The sequence below is a fragment of the Medicago sativa genome, chromosome 1 (genome assembly GCF_051527215.1).
Source record: "Medicago sativa cultivar Bolivia chromosome 1, Bolivia_mono, whole genome shotgun sequence".
In the NCBI taxonomy this organism is placed as follows: domain Eukaryota; kingdom Viridiplantae; phylum Streptophyta; class Magnoliopsida; order Fabales; family Fabaceae; genus Medicago; species Medicago sativa.
The window spans coordinates 91416961-91441747 of NC_140749.1; the positions used below are offsets into that span (position 1 = coordinate 91416961).

General features: G+C 32.7%; 1 protein-coding gene and 2 long non-coding RNA genes across 15 annotated transcripts; 1 reads left to right on the forward strand and 2 right to left on the reverse strand.

The window, feature by feature from the left end:
* Positions 1-6435: 6435 nt before the first annotated feature.
* LOC146959097 (uncharacterized) lies at positions 6436-8195 on the reverse strand. The gene is made up of 4 exons (XR_015022432.1): positions 7448-8195; positions 7062-7118; positions 6752-6808; positions 6436-6578 (listed from the first exon to the last, which is right to left on the reverse strand). It is a non-coding gene; the product is annotated as an uncharacterized LOC146959097 (long non-coding RNA).
* A 725-nt stretch (positions 8196-8920) lies between these two features.
* Positions 8921-23890, forward strand: LOC146959098 (uncharacterized). 13 transcript variants are annotated; one of them, XR_015024812.1, is made up of 16 exons: positions 8921-9325; positions 10227-11473; positions 11555-11727; positions 12661-12821; positions 12928-12996; positions 13372-13444; positions 14094-14250; positions 14344-14635; positions 14747-14861; positions 14960-15123; positions 15352-15426; positions 15564-15970; positions 16272-16334; positions 16895-16909; positions 17018-17044; positions 23499-23890. XR_015024812.1 is itself a non-coding variant. In XM_085740622.1 (12 exons), exons 1-12 carry the CDS (start codon positions 9062-9064, stop codon positions 15750-15752), a joined length of 2979 nt encoding a protein of 992 aa, XP_085596748.1. In that variant the 5' UTR covers positions 8921-9061; the 3' UTR covers positions 15753-16058. The 13 variants fall into 13 exon arrangements, 2 of the variants coding, with proteins under 2 accessions (XP_085596748.1, XP_085596750.1); XR_015024813.1 differs by lacking the exon at positions 23499-23890 and adding an exon at positions 21801-22063; XR_015024814.1 differs by lacking the exon at positions 17018-17044.
* Positions 20220-21802, reverse strand: LOC146959099 (uncharacterized). Its single transcript, XR_015024822.1, has 2 exons — positions 20816-21802; positions 20220-20778 (listed from the first exon to the last, which is right to left on the reverse strand). It is a non-coding gene; the product is annotated as an uncharacterized LOC146959099 (long non-coding RNA).
* Positions 23891-24787: the final 897 nt, after the last annotated feature.

A 24787-nucleotide genomic window follows, 5' to 3' on the forward strand; every position in this document is an offset into this window, starting at 1 on the left:
TGTTTCCGTCAAAAATAAAGTGTAATATCTAAATGTTATAGTAGTTCTTCAAAAATTAAATAATAATTTGTACACAATTGAATTCCTTTAAAAAATCTGCACCTAGTTTTAAATACAATCAAAACCCTTTTTGGTAATTACACATTCAAAAGCAATTTTGATTCAAATTATCCAAACAACATAATTTGATAAGAATCAATTTTACAGGAGTGTATCTAAACATAAATCAATTTACATTCAACTCACTTTTAATCAAAATCAATTCTCTCAAAATCAATTCCACCAAACTCAATTCTAGCTACCGCAGAACCAAACACACACGTAATCTAAAAGCATCCACACGCCCGCATCCATTTTTGGTACTTTTTTTTTTGTTGAAAAATACATTTTTGTTACATAAATGGGTCACATATCCCCACGGATCATTCGTTTTTGTTTGTTGAAGAAATACATTTTTGGTATTTAAATGGGTCACGTATCCCCACGCATCATTCGTTGTTAACCTAGCAATTGAAGTATAATTTTTAAATGGATCTACTAATCGTATCAATAACTCTGTTATATCATTATACTTCAATATTTTAATATTAACAATGGTGGGACCCACTTAAAATTTGAATGTTTGAGTGAGACCTTTGTCCCATCGAGTACTCAGAATCATTTGTCCCCCAATGAGGATACCTCGTAGGTATCAACTATCAAGTCTTAAACGGTGAAATTCCTTCGTTAGGGAAGGCCTAACAAACAAAAGTATTGTTAACAACGCTTTTTTAACACATTCTCAATCTTTTGCTTGGTTAAACCAATATGGGTCATGCGTTTTGGAAATGGAATCTACATAGAGTGATAGAACATGCGTTAATTTCACTCGATAAAATAGAGTATTCAAAAGAGAGTGTTACTAGCATTCGTCGCCAAACAATGTCTCGGTTTATTGTATTATCTTCTCTTTCTCTTTTTTAATGTCTCTTCAAAACCAAACAAAATTGTAGTGTCAAGACGCTTTTTGCCATAAGAAGTAAAAAAAATAGGACCGGACTGTTCGCATTTTAGCTCATTTTACATGTGCCAATGTTTTTTAAAACCATAGTGAAATCGAATCGGCGAGACATTTGAGTCATGATTTAACGTTTGAAATAAATAATAACAATAATTATAATACTACTTAATGAAGAGTAATAAACCGAAGGATAAAATGTTAAAGAAAGTTCGATTCATTGGCAAGAAAATTCTTAGTCGTATTCTACTTATCTCTAGGTGAGTCTTTTGGTTACTGAAGTCTTTTCACCCAAGAATCGAAGCGTTAATAGAAAGAGAAAAGAAAAAAGAACAAAGAATAATTTTAGGCCCAAAATAATTAAGAAGTAAGCTGTTAAGCTTGTTTTATTATATATGAGCCATTAATTTGAACTAAATGGTTTAATATGATTTTGATAGCATTAGCTCATATCGAGAGCAATAGTATAAGACTTGAAAAAATATCTGAGTTGCGCTTTAGTCAATGAACACTTTCTTTATCAAGGAAAAAATAAATATGAAACAAATTCAAATAAAAATCACAAATTGTTAAATGAAAAATAAAAAGTTGTAGATTTTTTATTTGATGTTTTCTTATCTTCTTTTGTGAAAACTGATTGGATCAAATTAATTTGAAATTCGTATTCATGCAGCGAATTACACGAGTATTAGGATGTGTTTTAAAAATTGACTCGGTAGTTGACTTGGCAAGTGTGATGAGTCATTGAATCGTTTGTCGAATAGTCATTGGATTACTGGTCAAACTATATGATATAACTTGATCTTTATACATCAGGAAAATGCTGGTCTTAGGCTTTTCCCTTACATGCCTTGTGATGAGGAGGCTATGGACTTTCATGACAAATCTGACCTATTCCATCAAGCATTTCACTTCAGAACACCTATTCAGCTCGTTTGTTATTAAGGTTCGCTCTCGAGATTCACATCACTGTATACAAGGGTGTCTTTTATTGCAAGACCTAAGCAACTCATTCCACCAAAAATACCCGAAGATGGCTAGGTTAGAGTTCTATCAAGAACAAAGGGATTCTGAGCAATTACATTCCCTTGAAAGTATGATGAAAATATATAGTTGCACTTACATGTTGCATATCAAAGATCTGAAATAAAAATAGAGAAAATTAGCCAAAAAGCGGGATGTTCACAAATTAGAAATTACATTCCACGACGAATATGAAGTGAATAACACGTTAGGAATGAGATAGTTGCAATAAATAAGGCAGCTCATAGGAGAATGTGAGACGATCGCTTAATCGTGATTCATACTGAGGAAAAAAACACGTATTTTAATGGATTGTCTTTGATGATCAATTTTTTTATGACTTTTTACTCGTAGATAAAACAAAACACTCTTTCAACAAACTTACAAAAACCTTGAGGCTTTCTCATACTTTCACAGTTTTTTATTATGTTTTCTTTTTTCAACCACGTTAAGATCTTCATTGCCTCTCATTGTCATATTTCCAGTTATTTTTACCTTGATGCTTTTCTGTTTCACAATCTTTTTATCACTGTTCATCACTTCCGAGTGTCGTTAATCGTTGTTCGTGTTAGTTTTTTTTTTCTGTGTTGTAAAAACATTAGTTTTTAACATTCACTTCAAACATTTATTCTTATACTGTTTACACGATAATAAGCAATATTTACACAATAACGTCCATATGCCTATGTGCAAGACACATGACCCTACCACTGAGATAAACCAAGTCATACAAGGCTGTGAACATTATGCACGTGCATGCCATACTCTAAGAAAGATAACAAAATACAATATGCACGAGGAAGGAGCGTATCAATAACCTTCTGACTTGAATGGACATAGTAGGGCACGTCGCTACCCCACTTATATGATCGAGATATACTAGACCATCGACCCGTGCGCCGCACGGGTCTAATGTGATATTTAGTAATTGAGTAAATTATTAATCATAAATCAAACACACATTAAATCATCTTTCTGTTTCATAAGATGCAATCCAATGATTAAAGGGTTAAGGCATTAAATGGGTTTGAGAAGGAGTTCCAAAGTCCTATCCATATAAAAGATTAAAAGTGGATGTCATTGTAAACAAATGAGTAGCGTTTACACTAAAACTATGTACTTGTACTTGAGGAAATTGTGATTATTTTTGCTTAGACATCGTGATAGTATACTTGTTGGAACTTAATGAATTTTGCAACGTTCCAAGGCAATTGTTTAATACTGATGTAAGATATTTACATATCATCTATAATTATGTATGCTTTCAAAAAAATATCTATAATTATGTATATTTATGCATAAGTGGGACAATTAGTAAGATAAGTAAGATATTTAGTGGGCAAATTAGTAAGATATTGCTATGTCAATTTAAATATATTTTAGTGGACCAATTCATAGGGGAAGGGAGCCTAATAATATGGAGTTCAACCTCGAGCCAAGGAACATGAACAAACTTTTCATTCATCCTAAATGATCAAAAACTCCAATCTCATTAATTAAGGAATGATTTACTAACGTAATCAACCCTCATTAATTTGTCACGTTACACATTACTCCCTCCGTTCCAAAATATATGACTTAGTTGACAATGTGGATTGTTTTTTTGAAGGAGACAGTGTGGATTGTTGAATTGACATTCTTTGACCATGTCTTTTATACTAATATACAAATATAAATCTCATATAAGATGTTGAATTTGTCTCGATGAATATTTTTAAAATATTAAATTTTGATAATTTTTTCTAATAGATAATAAATATATTATAGATAAAAAATATGCATTGATATGTGTGATTGATTCAACTCTATCACTCACTTAATATGAGACAGAGGATGAATATTCAGCTTGAGCAAAAACGTGACATTGGTTATGGATATCAATTGAACATAAAAATTGTGACTACAAACATGTGATGTTAATGACAGATCACACAAACAATAATTAATCGAAATTTAAATTAATGATAAGGAAGTGGATAGCAAGAATGAATCAAAAAATATACATAAATCTTGACAAAATCTATAAGGATGATCTCTTTTTTCAGGGAAAGGATGATCTGATATGCATTATTCTATGTACCTTTTACAAATTAAATTATATGATCATGTAAAATTAATCTTCATTTTTCATAAGCTAAACTATATTTACTCCTTGCAAAACATAAGGCAAGACCACCTTAACAGTCGATATAAATATCAGGTAGTGGTGCTCTTGGCCAAAAATAATATTTCTTTTTTAGGAGAATTGATGGTTTTTCTTTATATAGTTTGTAACAAAAATATATTAAAATATTACAACATAACTATAGTTTACAGAAGAGTTCAACACTAATAAGTTGGTCAGAGAACCAAATTACACCTTTACAATCTTTCTAACAAAAGAGAGTAATAACACCAAAACCACACAACTTTATCAAAACACATATTCTTATGCTTAAGTTGAAAGAAACTTGATCACTAAAACTTAGCAAACTAAACAAACAAAGGTAATTGCTGCCACAAAAAAGCATGAGATGCACAATTATAAGGCATCTCTCACAAAATACAGCAACAGTCCAAACAAATGTGGCGAACAGAAAAATAGCCCGAAATGGATAGTCTGCAAGTCACATCTCTACTGATTGTAACATCAACTCCCCACTCAAAATACAGCAACCAAAATCCTGGAACAATATGCATATCTCAACACAGCTAAACCTGGAACACGCTACTCAGACTGAGGAACTCCAACTCAATGACAGGCTATATCAAAGGCAAAAGGACTACACCTAATCAGATGACATGCATCCAGTAGGAACATAATCATTGTCTGCAGATCAAGAAATCAACCAAAAACTATAGAATCCAACCCGATATTAACTGATAAGAGAAGACCGTGACTATGTGAACTGTCAATCGTAAATAAACTCCAGATCTGGCGCGATTGGAAAAATAAGTCATTAAAAAATAACACACAAATCAACATAACCTTAATTGCACTTTTCAGAAACCTCTCACAAAAAGAACTATTGTCGACACCAAATCAATTTCATAAACAAAAGAATCATTCATTAAAAACAAAATGAAGAGTTGATGCTAATAATATCTATCTCACAATCAAGATACCAGCCAGGGTCACATCTGCATATTCTCAAAGTTGTTTCTCGCACAATGACCTATTTGATTCTTTATCAAGATAAAGAAACATGCCTTAAGAAAAATTAAGCGAAATTGAAAGTGTCAAATTCTGGGTATGTGTCACAAAGCGAACAAACTTGAAAGTGTAAACAATGCTAGTAAGAATCATGCTCAGAATAAGTTTACTGAATAATTAAAAAATTAAAGAAGAATATTTGGTTGATAAAGTCATAAAGCAACATATTTTTATCCCCCATTTTCATTTTCCTCTTTGTAAACTTTTATCCTTCCATCATTTTATCCCATCAATATTATCAATTTATGGAAAAATTAAAATAAAACTCAATTGACTTAGTAACATTTTCAATCACAATTTATAACTATTAAGAGGACCCTATTTACACATTCAGCCAATCAGATACCACACAACAACTTCAAAGGTACCTTGTAATATATAACAATAGCAGATATGAAACAGACAGATTCAGAATGTCAAAAATACAATGACAAAACTTACTAAAATTGATATTCAATAATTTTGATTATTATATATGTTTTTCTATTGGAGTTTAAATAAATCCTGTATAATATAAAGTACATTAGCACTTTCTAAGTCAGAAGATCAAGTAAATAAGGCCTAATTTAAAAAAGAACTCATTAGAGCACTATGGCGTAATTTGATCCATGTAGTCGACCCCACTTTGTGGGAGAAGGCTTAGTTGTTGTTGTGGTATAGAAGCGGATAAATTGGAACTCAAAAGAGAGCTGCCCATGAATTAAAAAAAAACTCATTTTTAACAAAATATGAATCAACATAGGATATTGTGATCAACGTATAAATAACCTCTGCAAAGTAAACAATTCATTGAACAAAAGTGTTCAATTATTCTCAGCAGCTATTCAACTATTTCAATATATTAAAATGATTTAATATCATCACTCACTAATAGCTGTTTGAGATTCTAGCTTCAGGTATAATTCAAAATCTTATTGTAACTACATATACCTTGATTAGTTAAATAGTCTCTCCGTGAGTACATTGCACAACCAACGACACCGTCATGAGCTTTTGTAGGCGCCATTCAATGCGGTGCACCTGAAAAGTTAGACATAATTATCATGTTAAGATAAGGTAACAACTCGCTTGAACAAAAATAAGGACTCCATTACATACGCACTTGTGTTGCTTCAATACAATCGCACCAGCAAATATCAAACCCAATGGTGAAACAAAACACGAACATGAAATCCAAAATTGATATTCATAGGATAGTTGATTGCATTAGTAAAGTACCTTGGTGAGAAGGCCCCTTTACCGCAATTGTCGCTTGAAACTCTCAATATAACACATTTTGTTGTTGTTGTTGTAGCAGCAAAAATAATCAAAGATGGGTACAAAGACCAGTGCTCTACCCAAAGTTTTCATTAGGACCCATAGATCCTGCAATTGCAAAATGCAGCTGTGCTTAGTAAATGCAACCATGTATTTATCAAATGAAGTTATCACATAGACATCAAACAGTGGAGGAAATTAATTTCAGGTTTAGTAATCTCAAAAACTAATCCATAAGACTACAAATTCAATAGAAAATAGTGAAAAGTAAATATGTATACCTCTACATGTGTGCGCTATGCAAATTCAGGTTTAGTAAGCTCAACAGCTTTATGAACCTACAAAGTAATATAGAAAAACACAATTTAAAATCCCAATTTATGAGATATCCTTTTACAAAAAAAAAAAGAAGCTAGGAAGTTATGAAAATAAGCCACTACATTTCAAACAAAGTACAAAAATGATGACAAAATTAACGTGAAATCTGCAAATATGATTCATATAGAATCGCAAATATCATATATGTGATTTAAAAGCATAAATATTCGACTACAAATTCAATAGAAAATAGTGAAAAGTAAATATGCATACCTCTACATGTGTGTGCTATGCAAATTCAGGTTTAGTAAGCTCAACAGCTTTATGAACCTACAAAGTAATATAGAAAAACACAATTTAAAATCCCAATTTATGAGATATCCTTTTACAAAAAAGAAGAAGCTAGGAAGTTATGAAAATAAGCCACTACATTTCAAACAAAGTACAAAAATGATGACAAAATTAACGTGAAATCTGCAAATATGATTCATATAGAATCGCAAATATCATATATGTGATTTAAAAGCATAAATATTCGACTACAAAGTTGTTGTTCTAGATTTGCTATCAGTTTTTCAGATTGAGACATTTCCTCAAACATCTCATGATCATAATTAAACTTCCAATAAAAGACAAATTAAGAAAGCAAGTCCACATACCTTTGAGCAGATAATTTGAATTAAACTTGCAATTTTCGTTACCTTTGAGCAAATAATTTGTGTTGCTTCATTTCCTAATAAACTCCAATTCGTCACCAAACAAAACCAGAGAAAACAGGTTAGCATAAAAATATCACGAAACCGACAACAATCAACAATATGAACAACAACTACTGCATGTCACTTGCAAGCAAAAGAATTGAAAGTAAAGAAGGATATCTAATTTACCTAGCTAAAAAATTACACCCACTCGCAACAGAACAACAAAAGAAATTTGCCCAAAGCCAAAAACAAAGTTTAGTAACACAGAAGACACAAAATGCAATCAGAAGCTAATTAGTAATATCTCTGCAGAAGCTAGAAAACCGTAACATTGAAAATAAACACCAACAACCTTGGAGGGAATTGCGGCGAGAGAGAGAGAGAGAGAGAGAGAGAGAGATCCGAGAGGAGAGTGAGTGGAGAGAACATTGAAGAAGATGGATGATGAATCAATATTGAGAGAGGGATAAGCTTGGTGAACAGAGAGAATGAATAATTTGAATTTTTTCTTCGGAAGTGGGGAGGATGAGATAGTGCATGATTCCAGGGAAAAAAACGTAAAAGTTTGTTTTTAAGGATAACAGTGTAGCGTTGGATTAGGGTAAAACAGTTAGGGTTTAGCGGAAACAACCATGTTTGTAGCGCAAACAGATGAAAAACCCTATTTTTCTTTTTATTTTTCATAATTAAAGTTTGGAATAGGGTAAAACAGTAATTATAATCATTAGGGCTTCTGAAAAATTAGGGCGAAATTGTTTGCTTGGGGCAACTTTTATATATAGATAACAGACAAAACCCTAATTCATTAAATCTTTACCCATAAATATTGAACCCTATTACGACGCATCGTTAACAAGGTATACCATGTTGTTCTCGACAATATTCCGTGCATGCCATATTGTTGTATAAAATCGATGTTATTGTTTTTTTTTTAAATTGTGAAAGGAGAAAAATCTGTTAATGAAAACAATGTTGATGATCGTAATCATCATCGCATGGATTCAATCTTAATATTTGAGGTTACATATCAAGCTATCGCCATTTACCACGTAGTTAACATCTAAGTAAATTTTGTTATTGTTTTTTATACGCCAGAGTCACTTTGTTATTGAAAAAAGTTATAACGGGCATCAATTTTATTTTTCTCTATTCAAATCTTAGAATTTATTTATCATCTTCTTTACTTAATCTCGTAGCTTTGTTTTCTTTTGCTAAAAATCCACTGATCCTTTGAAATCTTAAAATTTATAAAAAAAAAAATCTGTATTAAAAATCTAAATCTAAATCTGAAAAAAATCTTTAAAATCAATACAATACTACAAAATGTTTTAAAATCTTCAAAAATATTTTTTAAAACCCCAATCCAATAGACTCATTGACACGCTTGTAAGGCACGTGGGATTAAAGTTTTCTGAATCTAAAATCTAATCCATCCAATACAGAACGAACCTCCGTGCGTGCCATAACTAACCGTTCGCTGTTTGTTCTACCGTATCGTATCGTATTAATTCAACCAATTAGCCACAAAAACCTAAACAAACCCTAACCCTAATTTTTTCTATCCAATCAATCATGCCCACCGATTCTCGACGCAAGCATCGCCGATCACCTTCTCCCGATGACCACGACAAATCCTCCAAACGTCACAAACACCGTCACCGCCACCGCAGCAGCAAAAAACGCGACGAAGAAGAGATTCAATTCGTTGCTGAAACCGTTGATTCGGTGAAGATCAATCATCTCCCTGCTGATGACGTTGAGGAGGGAGAGATTCTCGATGATGAGCCTTTCGAGGTCAAAGACGATACAGATCTTCGATCTCATAACAAAAATCCGGTATGATACGATCCAATTGAATTGGTTTATGTATTTATTATTATTTATTTAATTTCAATTTTCTGTAATGCTACATGTGTTTTCTGTTTGGTTGCTGAGAAAAACAGAGGATGCCATTGAAATAGAATTCAATAAATCACAGTCGCTAAACTATCACTCAATGTTCTATTTAATCCCTAAACTATGTAAATATAATATTCTCCATAACCTATACAAAATTCGTCAATTTAGTCTCAAGTTTATAAAAATTCGTCAATTTAGTCCCTGAAGTGTATACAAATTTGTCAATTTACTTCAATTTGTTGTCAATTTAGCCCCTAGCATTACATCTTAATAGCAGAGACTAAATTGGCGGGTTTTATATATTATAGGGACTATTTATTGTATTTACAATTTTCAGGGATTAAATGGAAGTTTGAGTAATAGTTTATGGACTAAATTGATGTTTTATTCAAAATATAGTTCATCAAATTCAAAAAGTTTTTGCTCTTCTACTTGTTTTTTTGTTGTTGTAAATTTTTGATTATGTCACAGAATTAAGTGTTTCAGTCTATCTCACCTCGTCTCAGTGACCAAACAGAACACAGTGATTCCTTTTTTTGGATTGTATAATGATTTTTTTATTCGTGAGAGCTTGTTGTTAGAGTACCCTGTCAGTGTTTCATAGATATGTAAGAACCTGGTTGCACTACACAAACATGACATGAAAGAAATCTCTCTAGGCGTTTCAGTGAAGACTGGGGGCTTACAGTTAATTTGTAAGAGCTGGTTTTTGTGTTTTGTAAATTTATTTTTGCATATATTATGGATTGATTTAAATGCATTGCTTATTTTATTCAGCTCTAACTTGAGTATTGTTATCTTTAACATCTGCACTTAATTAATTCTTTATGGTGGGCAGGGCATTCCTGCTAAAAGTTCAGAAACTGAACGTGAGGGCATCAGCAATGACAGATTTATTAGTCACACTTCTGATGAAGAAGATGGGAAACTGCGTCACAGCTGCCACATTGATACTCGAATTAATGACGACGATGATTCTCCATACATCTCAAGAGCTGAAACTCAAACTAGGAGGGATGTTCGAGCTGGTACTGATGCTCTGGGCAATGGGCATTTGGGTGTTAAGTCTTCCAAAGGGGATAAGTGGAAGAATGGGGAGTTTGGTCATTTTAGAGGAAATGAGAAACTTAAAGGTGACAATGATGACGACGCACTGGAGGCTAATAGAAGGGAAGTAAATCCCCACAGGAATTCCTCTGAAAGTGGCGAAGAAAAACACAGAATGTCAGCGAATTCTCCTTTGCATGATGGACACAGAAGTCGATCAAGATCAATTGGTCATACAAGGGACAGGTCTCGTTCTCGTAGTGTAGTAGAAGAGCATGCTCGTCCCAAGAACAGGCGCTCTGTGGAACGAGGATCACTTTATTATACCAGCAAACACAAGACTGACTATGACCTTGATGAGGAAACAGTGAGGGAAGGAAGAAGGGAGCATCGTCACGGCAGTAAGGATCTGATGGAAGATGATAGACGAGAACACAGTTCTAGGTATCACAGTCGGGAGGCCCGGGATAAGGACAGGAACAAGGATATGGATAAGGATAGGAGTCGGGACCGAGATGTGGATAGAGACTTGCATAGGGAAAAGAAGCGAGATGAAACAAGCAGGAATAAGGAGGTTGATTGGGTGCATAGAAGGGAAAAAGAACGTGGAAGGAGTCATGACAGGCATAGAAGGGACATGGTAAAAGATAGGAGCAGGGAAAGGGATGAGGGTAGGGATAGGAGAAGAGAAATGGAAAGAGATAGGAGCAGGGACACAAATTATGAGAGGGATAGGAGAAGGGAAACTGAAAGAGATATGAGCAGGGACAGAACAAGGGGTGGTGAGAGAGATAGAGACTGGAAGAGTGAATGGGATTATAGGAACCGGGAAAGGGATATCAATAAGGAGAGACGAGATGACAGATATCGGCACAACGATGAAGACGCTCCTAATGGTAAGGATAAGCATATGCGTCGCGAGGATGATAATGACAGCAGAGATAGATATAAAAAACATTCAAGACATGAAGAAAATGGATACCATGCAGATAGAAAGAGAAACTATACCATGGAAGATGATGGAAGGAAACTAAAAGGGTAAATTTCATTTTTACTATAAAACTTTGTTCTGGAATATCATACTTGTTTTGTTTTGATTCTGATGTATATTGATTGCAGCAGCGAGGTTGAACAAGATGATGTAGATGAGGATACATTGGAATTACCTGATCAGGAAGAGGAAGATCTGATCAGAATCAAAGAGGAGAGTAGAAGAAGAAGAGAAGCAATAATGGAGAAATACAAGAAACAAAATCAGCAAATAGAACAAGCAGCTGAAAACGAAGGAAAAGGTATTTACTTCTGCTTTTTTTATAGGTCTGAGTGAGGCAGATAGTATTAGTTACAGTACTTATCATAATTTATATTTAATTAATTTCTGCATTTATCATAAGTATTGTCTTGATTTTCACAACTTTGGCTTTTAGACTATGATTTCATATTTCAGACCATGTATCAGTTTACATGAAGGTGCGTATGTGGCTTATAATATTTTTTGACCCCATAGGTTACCCGTAAAATATGATCTCTGCTATTAGAGCCATGCTATGCCTTCTGCTCTTCTTAATGGAGGTGGTCTTGCTTTTTCAAAAGACCGTCACATGCTAGATGTGGCTAGTTTAATTTTTTCTCTACTACTATTTATAGTATGTTTGGTCTGTGCTTAAATAGGAAAGTTCAGTGTGTTTATACGTCTCACAATTATTCTCTCTTTAGCATTTTTTCTTTTTCTCAAAATAATTGTCACTTTATAATACCATTGCAGCATTTATTATTTTTTTCCACTATTATACCCTTATTTATTGAATTTCATCCAACTTAACTACTTCACTAACTACAATTAATGAGGACATTTTAGTAAATGCTTCTAATTTTACCATTGAAATCAACACAATTAATCATTTCCTTAATAATCGTGCACAAACCTTAAACGACTAATATTGTGAGACGGAGGGAGTATATATTTAAAGTTAATTACAGCTGGACTAGAGAAATTTGGCATTGTTATTTTAGTCTTCACTGTTATCCATTCTTTGTAACTCATGTAAATTACATTTTTAGAGTTGCATAATATGTTCTCATGACACTAAATTTTGAAACTACATAGAAACATTGAGCATTGAATGAAATGCATATACATTAAGGTGTTTACGAGTCTTTGATTTTTTGCCCATATTATCGTCATATTTGAGATTTTCTCTAATTTTGTAATACACTATTATTAGACAAGGACATGGAGATTCACACTGACATTTCTAAAGCAATTGATGGCAAGAGTGATGATGTGGAACCATCATTTTCTGTTGGGAAATCTCCACCTGAAAATGTGGATGTTGGCTCAGAGAAGGTACCTGGTGCTGGTGGCCTAGGCGAGGGTACTCCAAAGGTTTGTCCTAAATTAGTTTTATATTTTAAGATAATAGTACTAAATCAGATGCAATTTTTCATATTTATATCTATTGGATTTTGAAGTTCATTCATAACTCTTGCAGAGTGAGAGGTCAGCTGACAAGTATTGTGATGATATATTTGGTGAGACACCAACTGGAGTTAGGAAATCGGTAAGTATTTGGTTTAACTTTTCAAATTTTGTAGCAAATCATGACATTGTTCTGATTATAGATGGATTATCTTTCTTGAATGATAATCTAGGAAGCCCGTCTTCTGTGTTTTTCCCCATTTTAGTTTTCTCATCCGCCTTCTCCATTAAACATGCTCTGGTATATATTTTACAGCCTTCCGCCCCCAAGATAAGTAGCCTTTATTGTAGTAGACGACTTTTCCTTGCGGGCTCTTATCACTTATTGCAGTTATTTTCTTTCATTATCATTTTTCTTCATTCTTTTATGCTTGAAAAGTTGTTGAACCAATTGTATATTTTGTCGATTTGGTGCTATAATTTCTTGTTGTATTAACATTTTCTATCTTCTATTCAGGGAAAAGAAGATGGGTTACTGATTGAGAGGGCCGGCCTGCATGACAATTGGGATGATGCAGAGGGCTATTACAGTAAGTAATTCATTTGACTATAGCTAGCTGGATCATTCTCTTTTGATTGTTGAGTTGTGACTCCAGAGCTATTAGTTTTGTGCCACGTGTTTGTAAGAAACTTAATTTTCTACGTAACTTTAATTGTTTTTATGCATACTGTGTTGGCATGGGTTTTCCATCAAAATAGTTATGGTGTAGTTTTGATGTTTTTGGAAGGAATAATTTCAAAACATAATTGTTGATATTTAAATACCCTTAACAAGCATTTTAAGTTGTTACCGTTGTCACAAAAAAAAAGTTACCAAAATGATGCTGTTTGATACTATAGACCCTAAGTTCAATGATCTGACAAGTAGTTCGCTTACAAATCTTCAGTAACTTTTCTGAAGCATTTCCTGTGGATCTGCTACCACAACCTGTCAATATGATGTGGGAAATCTTTGGGGAAATCATATTCCTGTTGAAATTGTTGGTCAGTTATTATGTCTAATATCCTTGGCTATGTCTGTTTTCCCATTTCATGGGTTTATATTCTTATAATATGATGTGGGAAATCTTTGGGGAAATCATATTCCTGTTGAAATTGTTGGTCAGTTATTATATCTAATATCCTTGGCTATGTCTGTTTTCCCGTTTCATGGGTTTATATTCTTATATTTCAATGCAGGCTATCGTTTTGGTGAAATACTTGATGGCCGATATGAAGTTACTGCTGCACATGGGAAGGGTGTCTTTTCAACAGTTGTACGAGCTAGGAATCTAAAAGCTGGTAATGGCGAGCCAGATGAAGTAGCAATAAAAATTATTCGCAATAACGACACTATGTGAGTGGTTTTTTCCCCGGCTATCCTTAATCAATCCTTTTCACTTTTGGGTAGTGTCTCTTTACTTATTGTTACATCTCTGATGTGGAATAGGTACAAGGCTGGTTTGGATGAATTGGTCATTTTGAAGAAATTAGTAGGTGCAGATCCGGATGATAAACGTCATTGTGTTCGTTTCCTTTCAAGCTTTAAGTACAGAAATCATCTATGTTTAGTTTTTGAATCTCTAAATATGAATCTGCGTGAGGTTTTAAAGAAGTTCGGTCGCAATATTGGCCTTAGGCTAACTGCTGTGAGGACATATGCAAAACAGCTTTTTATTGCACTGAAGCATCTCCGTAACTGTGGTGTTCTGCACTGTGATATAAAGCCCGATAATATGTTGGTATGTCTAGAATGCTATTTTGAGTTAAGATTGTTTCTTTTGTTAGTTTTTTTCCTTTATTAAATGAAATAGCCATTATCTAACTTTTATTTCAATTTCCTTTTCTGTAAGGTGAACGAGGCTAAAAATGTTTTGAAGCTTTGTGACTTTGGTAATGCCATGTTTGCTGGTAAAAATGAAGTGACACCATATCTTGTGAGTCGCTTTTATCGTGCTCCTGAAATAAGTAAGTACTGTTCATTATACTTTTAATTGTATTACTTCCAACTACTTTTTCTTAGTTACTTACTGTTACTATCTGGGCTCTTGAATCTTTCTTTGCAGTTCTTGGCTTGCAGTATGATCATCCATTGGATATTTGGTCTGTAGGCTGTTGTTTGTATGAACTGTATACAGGGAAGGTTCTTTTTCCAGGGCTCACAAACAATGACATGTTGCGGCTTCACATGGAATTGAAGGGCCCTTTTCCAAAAAAGATGCTCCGTAAGGTAAAGATATACTGTTTAGTCTTATGGATGATTTTAATACTTTGAGTCTTTGACACTCCAAAAAAATTACTAATATTTGATACTAGCTTGCATTTGTCCTGTCATTTTTTGACTGTTGCTATTTAAATTTTATAACTGTTCTTTTATATGATCTGCACCTTCAATTGAAATTTTGGTTTGAACGAAGTGTTTGTATTTATATCATCTTGTTTATGTTACTCCTGGCAGGGAGCATTTACTGGACAGCATTACGACCAAGACTTAAGTTTTCATGCCACTGAAGAGGATCCTGTAACAAAAAAGGTGAGCTAGACTTATGATTGTGTTTTTAAGTATTACATTATGATTGTGTTTTTAAGTATTACATTGTGTTTTTAAGTATTACGTTGTAGAACGAATGTTTTTTTAGTCTGAATAATGTTTGTAATATTATTTCGTAGACCATAAAGCGGATGATTCTTAACATAAAGCCGAAAGATATTGGAACAATCGTTGCTGGCTCTTCTGGGGAAGACCCAAAAATGTTGGCCAATTTTAAAGATATTCTAGATAAAATTTTCGTCTTGGATCCGGACAAGCGGTTGACAGTCTCACAAGCATTGAACCACCCATTCATCACTGGCAAGTGACCAATGTTGCAAAACTTGACTCCTGAAATGATATTCACTGATATTTGTACATATTTATCCAATTGGTATTAAGGTTCTAATCATATGGTACTATTTATCTTCTCTGTACGGCCCAAGGAGTGTCATCGCAGTTGTCGGCCTGTTGAAGTTAAAAAGTGTGATGTCCCTAAAGGCGTACACTTAACTGGCGGTTCTCAGTGGAATGTACTGTTTCTATTGTAAGACAACTTGCCGATGGAAGTTTTTCTTTCTGCAGATGTATTTGTATTTGAAACACTGCTCATGCAATTAAATCCATTGAAACTATACTATGAGTTCAGTTTTTTTTTTTTTTTTTTGTTCAAGATAGATCTGTTTATTCTTTTATCTGCTCCTTTTTTTTTCACACTACTTTTCTTAATAATCTTTGCATTGGTTATGCTCAGATTCTCATTAATTGTCACTATTTATGCAATGCATATTTCTTTACCATTTCATGTAACTTGAGTTCTGGAGAGTCTAATTGAATTTCTCATTCAGGAGACATCACGGGTTTCAGGCTTCCCTCCCATGCTTAGATGCATAAAAGGAACCCAGGAGAAGGTATCTTGGTTTGTTTATTAGGAGATTAAATTCGCTGTTTTAGAATGAATTATAATTTCCATTAAAATTTGTTATCAATGCCTATACAATAGCTACTGTATGTGTGATGGAAATATATTATGATGAGCTTGAATGTGCTCTCTTTTGAGCTGTGAGGGAAGTCAATAGTTGTTGGTGCTATCTGAGAACATGTGAGCTCATCAATTGTTTGTGTTTTAACTAGGTTCATAAGTTAGGAGTAGTGTTTAGTGTTGAACCTGCATTTTCATCCAGGTGCAGGTTCCAGTACTACGCGCCACTGTTTTGATGAAAAGTCAGTATTAGTGAAAGAATTAACAAGACCTGTGTTTTCTACACTTCTTTCTTTTGCCTTAGTCACTGCTTGAGTTGGACATATAGATCAATTTATCTAGTTGTACTTAGCATTTCTTTCCTTTTGATGTCTTGTTATTATTTTCTAAAGTTTGCCGTTACGTATCCTAATGGATTAATGTTGCATTTTATCCATGGCTGGTCATTCTGGATGCATTTCTACTGGATGTTTGGCCGTGTTCTTGAAGCATATTCATATCTCGGTAAGCAATTCAATTTTTTGTTTTATTGGGCTCGTGGTAGCATGTGTTAAGATTGATACTGCTTTTATTGGATGATATTTTGATGGTTTTCATGTCTTATCTTTTTAGGTAATGTATCATACTCCTGCAGTTTCTGTAAGTATATTGAAATCCATTTCCTTTCTCATTTTTGTCAGTATTAATGCCTTTGATGGTCCACGGCATCCAGTTTCCTACGATGATATCATAATACAGAGTTATCATTTCTGTTTGTGGATGGATGTTTTGCGAATTTGCAACTACATCCATAGTTTCCTACAGTGTTTTCAATGATCGATCTGACCCTTCTTCCTACTATAGCATAGGATCTAGAAATTTAGAAATATACGAGTTAAAGTCGTGTGTTTGTGCGCGTAGGCATTTAGAAATTTAAGAGGTGTTGGTTGCCCTAGTTAGTCCAGACAAACTTTTGGATTTAAACACAAGTCCATTGTTCATCGGCGGAGGGTGACTAAGTGAGCCAACTCCTTCGGTACCTTTTATGGCCTCTGCCATCACGATTGAATAGTGCATGTCAATGAATACCTATTTTTTTATTTTACCTTCAGCTTTAATTTTTTATAGTGTTGCATTTGCCTTGGTTGTATATCTTGATATGCAGTCTTGGGTGTGGATGCGTTACACAACTCAAATTTTATATAGTCTAGAAGTAGTGAGGATGGGGGGAAAGAACATGGTTATTTGATGATGGGCCGTTAGACATAGATACAACAACCTTGTAACCACTTGGTTATTTGTAGTAAATGAATTTCTTCCCTAAATTTCGATGTACAATTAACCTTCTACCATCAACTTCTATTTCGTTTCCCCTCATCTCTCTAGGGTACAATACACATTCTTTCACCGTTGATTCCACCCTGGTCCTAACATTATCACCTGCTGGAGCTGCAACTTTGTCCCCAAGGTTGAATTTTAGGAACTGGTTTCTAATAGTGGTGGCATCCTCTTAAATAGCAATAGGAAACAACTAAAAGAGAGAGAATTGTTGGACATACTTAATGCAAGAATCTCAACATATATTCCTGACATGATGCCCAAAAACAGTTACGAGAAAATGCTAAGAACCAATTCTACTAATCCCCTAATCAGTATGCAGAACTAGATTAGTAGAGTGGTTGCTGTTGGCTTGTTTAGAAACGTCCAAGCCTGGCCTTCCAAGTCATGTCGAGAAGAAAGAAATCTTTTATGCTGTTTTTCTTCCTGATTTGATTTTATTGTTGTAGGTCATTAATGTGGATCCCCAGGGGTTCCAATTTCAGTAGGTAACAAATGATGCAAGACTAATATTTAAAGCATTTTCCTTAAATAATGAAATTTGAAAGAGGTAATGGTGAAATGACTTAAAGTGCCGTAATGGATGTGGCCCCCTTGAGTTTCCTCTTAGAATTGTCTGACCTTTTCCATTCGCCTGCTCTGTCTATCTCCGAGTCATGGCATAATTCACTACGTACGGTGTTGTAAGTGCTATTTTTGGAAACATGTTTTGATTTTGATATTCCCTTGGGTCATATTATGGGGGTGTTTAGACTAATAGAGATGTAGCCGTCATGTAAGCTTTCTAAAATTGGATCACCAATGATCACGAAAGTTTGTAGGATTGGATTATAGAATCAATCAGATTGAGTGAAAGACAATGTTTGAATTTTCATTATGGGGGTGTTTAGACTAATAGAGATGTAGCCGTCATGTAAGCTTTCTAAAATTGGATCTTACCAATGATCATGAAAGTTTGTAGGATTGGATTATAGAATCAATCAGATTGAGTGAAAGACAATGTTTGAATTTTCATTATGGGGGTGTTTAGACTAATAGAGATGTAGCCGTCATGTAAGCTTTCTAAAATTGGATCTTACCAATGATCATGAAAGTTTGTAGGATTGGATTATAGAATCAATCAGATTGAGTGAAAGATAATGTTTGAATTTTCTTCATGCTATAGGTTAGTTTTAGAAAATCTACATATCGACTTTGTTAAATTGTGTGATCCGGTTCGGTCCTTGTATGTTCTGGAAATTCACTCGAGTTAACCTAGTGAAATAGTCGGGTTGTTTAGTTCTAAACCTCGAGATGTTTCTGAACACACCCAATGGTTAGCAAGAGGTTTCTAGCTTTTTAGCATGAAATGTTCAATGCATGCAGAGCATTCCAATTTATAGAAGAATTGATTGATGCATTTTTCTGAGGTTTGAATAAAAGAATATTCGTTATCTCTATTATAAATGTTAAAATAATTTCTAATGCTAACAAATCAGAATGAATTCAAATCATACGAATGTCTTCCATCTATTTATGAAACAAGAAGGTATGTTTTTATGATATTTATTAGACCGGGCCTTTGGATTTCATGGTATAGTATGAAGTTTTACTTTACTATTCAATCCTTGGAACTTTTAATTTTTGACGAAGAATTCTAGTAGCTCCTAAATAAAAAAAATTACCATGCATTATTCTGCATTCTTTATGGTTTTTATCGAGTAAAATGCCGCTAAAAAATCTCCCATAGATACAAATTTTTCAAACTAACTTGTTTTCAGGGATATCCTAAAGTGATTATGATTCTGATTAATCTTTACCAGATTTATCAAGTAAAACCACTTCTATGATATCTATATTTACTTTTTGGGTTAATTAAGTTTTTAGTCCCTATAAATATTCACAGTTTTGTTTTTAGTCCCTACAAAATAAAATCACACATTTTAGTCCCTGTGACATTTTCCTTAAGCATTTTAGGGACCAAAAATGTTGATGGAAATTTTTGACAGGGACTAAAATGCTGATAGAAATTTTTTATGAGGACTAAAAATGCTAATGGAAAATTTTATAGGGACTAAAAAGTGTGATTTTATTTTGTAGGGACTAAAAACAAAATTCTGAATATTTATAGGGACCATTTACTTAATTAACCCTTACTTTTTTTTTTCCATGTTAGAACATTATCTTGCCATCCTGATTAATATTTGACAGACTTTTGTTTTTCTCCTAAACAATATTTTATTTTAAATAGCACTTTTGTTTTTTTATGAAAATATGTAATCAATGCTTTGGAAATTGAAATATTTGATTTTTTTATAAAATAATTTCTTTTAGAATCACCTTAAAGACGACCCGGAGGTACTTGTGAATAATGTATTTGATGTAAAGTTCACGCATCTGTGTCATACAACAAGCCATGATGTTGTGACTCGCTACTGTACACGATGGTTCGTACTTTACTCATCTAAAGATGAACAAGAACACCACGAAAGTACCCCACAACAATAAAAATTGAATGTTTTTTTTTTTTTTTACCAACACTTAGCTTTACTATTTTGTTTTCAATGATTATTTTTGATGGATTTTAATAATGGGGCATCGAGAACATCGAGATCACTAACCTTAAATTCATTTCAGCTTCGTTGACTTGCTTTCTACGATGTAAATATTGTCATTTTACCTTCAATTGTATAATTATTTATGCATTTGGACACCACAATAAACAATAATCCGACTGGTAATATTTTTGTAAGTATTTAAGAAATTGTAATATCTTTACCAACCTATTCTTGGACTAAAATTGTGTCTTCTTTTCATTTTCTTTTCCTTTAGTTGAGAAACTTTTCCTTTAGTTGAGAAATCATGAAATGTGACAAATGTTATTAGACTGTGTTTGTCGCTTCACTTTGTATTTTCCTTGAGAAGTCAAAATGAGATTTCGTTGCTTATGAAGCATAATATGGAGACTATGCAATCACTTATCTACGCACCAACACGGTGTATAAACAAGTTATTTGACGGAAAAGAATTATGGATTATTAATAGGGATTGGTGAAAAAAACCGTATCCATTGGTACCTGTTTGGAAAAGTACTTGTTTGGAAGATTCCGTCACCTGTTTGGAAAAGTACTTGTTTGGAAGATTCCGTCACCTGTTTGGAATCCGTTGATAAGTTAAGTAGATGACTAAACTTTTGCCAAAAACAAAAGTTCAATAAAAAAAACCTAGAACTATTTTTTAGACAAATAGTTCTAAAAAAGATTCGATCCTTTTTTTTTTTAAAACAATGATATCCATGGAAATCCGTAAATACTTGCGAGTATATCAAAATATGTAGATTACCTGCTTAACCAATACTTAGAAAAATATGATGCAGATACATATATATTAGGGTTAAATATATATCAATTTTTCGTTTTAGTCACTCTAAACATTTTCTTCAACTTTTATTCCCAAATGTTTTCCATCTCACTTTTGGTCCCATGTAAAATTCATATTATGAATAAAATTTTGCTGAAAAAATTATAATATTATTCCCAACTTTTTTTTAAGAATCGCTCCCCAAAAAAAAAAAAATAGATTTGGTTTACAAAACATGAATTAAATATGAGTATTTATATTTTTTGCGGTTTAAAATTTGTATTTAATTTATGTTTTGTAAAAAAAATTAATTTTTTTAGGAGATATTTAATTTATGTTTTGCGGTTTATATTTTTACACAATTTCATTAAAAAATACAAAAACTAACTTAAAAATAGGGATCAAAAATAATTTTTATAGAGAATAAAAATTTGAAAGAAATTTTAGAAGTACTAAAACAAAATAAAATGTTATATTTACAGAAACAAAAACATATTTAATTATTGGACAGAGCAGACATGATTATCATACTATTTTAAATATCTATCTACATCCCTAATTATTAGTGCAACTAGATCATGCAGTTTATTTTATTTTTCACGAGGACCATCCTTCTACATAAAAAATTGTTTTTTTTTTGTTATGCCATTTCTCTACCTCGTTAGGTCTCTGATTTTGTGATATTATTTTAATTTTATTTTTTATTAAAAGATTTTTTTTATTATAATGTTGTGATTAGGTCTAAGGCGTGTGGGGTGCTCTATTGACGAATGTGCCATCGGAGGGTCAGCTTATATACAACTTTTGCTTTCAAGTTTAACACTTAAACGGCCTAAACATTTCTTGATGAAATGAAACGTTGATTTCCTATTCTGCCTTTTTTTATTATTATTCTTTTTTTTTTTTATATTGGAAATGTTAAAGAGTCCTTTAAGGCATTTTTTTTTTGTTACACAAGGCATTGTTTAAACTTTAATGACACGAATATAAGTCTTCCATGTATCGTGCTGGGAAAATACACATAGATAGGAAGGTTTGGGAAAAAAGGAATGAGCAAGTGGAAGAAATAGAGGAAATAGGAGGGGAAGATTTTGGGGGGTTAACTTTTCTTCATGATACTAAACCCTTCTGATTTGGGGGAACTTAAAAATTGTATTGGAGGAGGGTTTTGGGGAATTTTGAAGGGTTTATATGGATTCTTCAAATTTAATCTATGTTGTTATATTATTTTTAAAATTAAAAATATATTATTTTATCATTCTCTAAAAAACTACTCTTTTAAAACTTTTAAAAAATTTCTCCATTTTCACTCATATTTTTCATCCCTCAAAGCCTTTTTCTCCCCTCCAAACTCGCAAACAAATTCTGAATCGTTTTAAAATTTAAATTCCGTTTGCCCCTAATATACTATTTTCAAACTGTCCTCGTGAGCATAGCTCAGTTGGTATGGACGATGCATAAAATATGCAAAGTCCGGGGTTCAAACCCGGGCCACCACAAAAAAATACTATTTCAAACTATAAGTACACAATTTTTTTTATTATTAAAATGAAGTATAAAAAAATGTTTAGTTTTTTTTGTAGGATAAAATAATTAATCAATAGCAACAGCTCCTTTCAAAAAATAAAAAATCAACAGCCGCAACATATTAGTTAAAAAGTAATCTCTATCTCTATATACATGTATTCTAAGCTACATTTTGCTTACATGTCACCTCACAAATGCCTCTTTTCTAACTTATTTTCTATAAAGGATTCACCAAGTGGCTCTCTATTTTTTTTCTTTTTTTTTCTTTTTTCATATTTACTAAATATTTACATATATTCATTCTTATATTTATTTTGTAACTTGCCAATTGAGCTTTGTAACTTTCCACTATGCATTCTTACATTTATCGTGCTGCACGTGGCTCTTTCTTTTCTTGGATTTTTTCATCTACAAGTTACAAATTTATTGACCTTAATTTATTATATAATTTCGGTTTAATTTGGGAAATTGGAGTAATGAAAGGTGAAGAGATGCATCCCTTTTAATGTTTTATTGTGTAACTTATTCAGAGTTTAACCTTTTAAAATTCTTCTTAGCCACTCAATTCAACAATAGTATAAAAAGGTTGGGTGAATTAGAATATTTACGTGCCTTGTGTACAACCTTTGTGCATATAGGCCTCTGAAATTTTAGTTTGAGAGTGTTGTGCATATTGTAGAAGAAGAATGTATTTTTCTCAAACTTTTGAGATCTCATTGTGAACCTTTTTTCCCTTTAAATTCAGCAAGTGCAGCATTACAGTGCATAGTTTATATTTTTAATTTTAGAACCTACCCGTTCATACTTGATACAAAAATATTGTCTTTGCTTCTGATATATCTTTCGTCTATGTGGTGTATGTAATTAGTGTTTTATATATTGTGTATTTTATATGTTGATTAATTTGTAGGTTTCAAAGGAGTGCAAATGGAGTCGTGGCACATCACATAAAGTGCATGAAAGGATCATATATAGTGTTTGAGCATAAGCAAATGTTGATCGAATACAAGGGGTACTTGACTCGCCGATCAAACGACCAACTAAAAATCAGGCAAAAACTTTATTTAAATATCGATAATAAACTAGATTAGAAAACCATTCATAATATAATCAAAATACTCATTTGTTTCTCACTAGAAACAACTTTCAAGGTTGATTTTTAATTATGTCCACCACCTCAACACGGTTCGTGATATGATAATATCATGAAAGCATGCTTGAATATGTTTTTGTCTGATTTTTAAATATGCTTGAATATGCATGAAAGCATGATAATATTAATGGCCAACACAATTAGAGAAATCGGAGCTTGATTTTGTATCTACTAATTGGTATTTAAATTTTTCACTCCAATTACCTACATGCTACTATGGTAAAGAACTTCAATTTTGCCATGTATCAAAGAAAACACTACACGTAAATGAAGGACCAAAGATATATGCCATCAAATGGACACATAATAGCATACCTAAAGAGTGAAGTAATATATGTTGTGGTTGTTATAAAAAAGACATAAAGTTCAAAGTAAGGTATGAGAAGAATTTGCAAAGTAAAATAGTTTTTTTTTTGGTAGTGGCCGGGGTTTAAATCCCAGACCTTGCATATATTATGCATTGTCCTTACCAACTGAGCTAAGCTCACGAGAACAGCAAAGTAAAATAGATAGATGTGAAGTTAAAATTATTGTAATTTAAAAAGGTTAAATTTTTTTTTCCCACACAAATAATTTAATACAAAAATTATTTGGATTCCACGAAAATAAATTACATGGGATAACAGGAGGAAACTCAATGACTTTGATAATGTCTTTAACTAAAAAATTAGATGGTGCTTGAAACGAAGAAGTGTTGCCATAGCTTGCTACGTACTATGCCAATCAATCGTTTATATAAATTATTACTATTTAAATAAAACTAACATTCATGTAACAAGTGGCCTCTTCAAAAAAAAAAAAACATTCATGTAACAAGCTAAGAAGGTGTAACTGGTATAGGAATTGAACAAGGCATGATTTCATAGGTTACAAGTTTAGAAACGTAATATAGAAGTCTTTTTATTCTCCAAAAAAAAAGTCTTTTTTTTAATTGTGTATTTTACTGTTTTAAAAAATTATTTGTCTAATAGAAATCATGTCTCAATTTCTTTTTTGTTCCTTAATTTATGCTCTTAAAACATAAATTAATATGACCATAAAAAATT

Coding starts and splice junctions, on each gene's coding strand:
- LOC146959098 (XM_085740622.1), top strand. CDS start 9,062: ATGCCCACCGATTCTCGACGCAAGCATCGCCGATCACCTTCTCCCGAT. Junction 14,251..14,343: donor ATTCGCAATAACGACACTAT/GTGAGTGGTTTT, acceptor GATGTGGAATAG/GTACAAGGCTGGTTTGGATG. Junction 15,124..15,351: donor CAAAAAAGATGCTCCGTAAG/GTAAAGATATAC, acceptor TACTCCTGGCAG/GGAGCATTTACTGGACAGCA.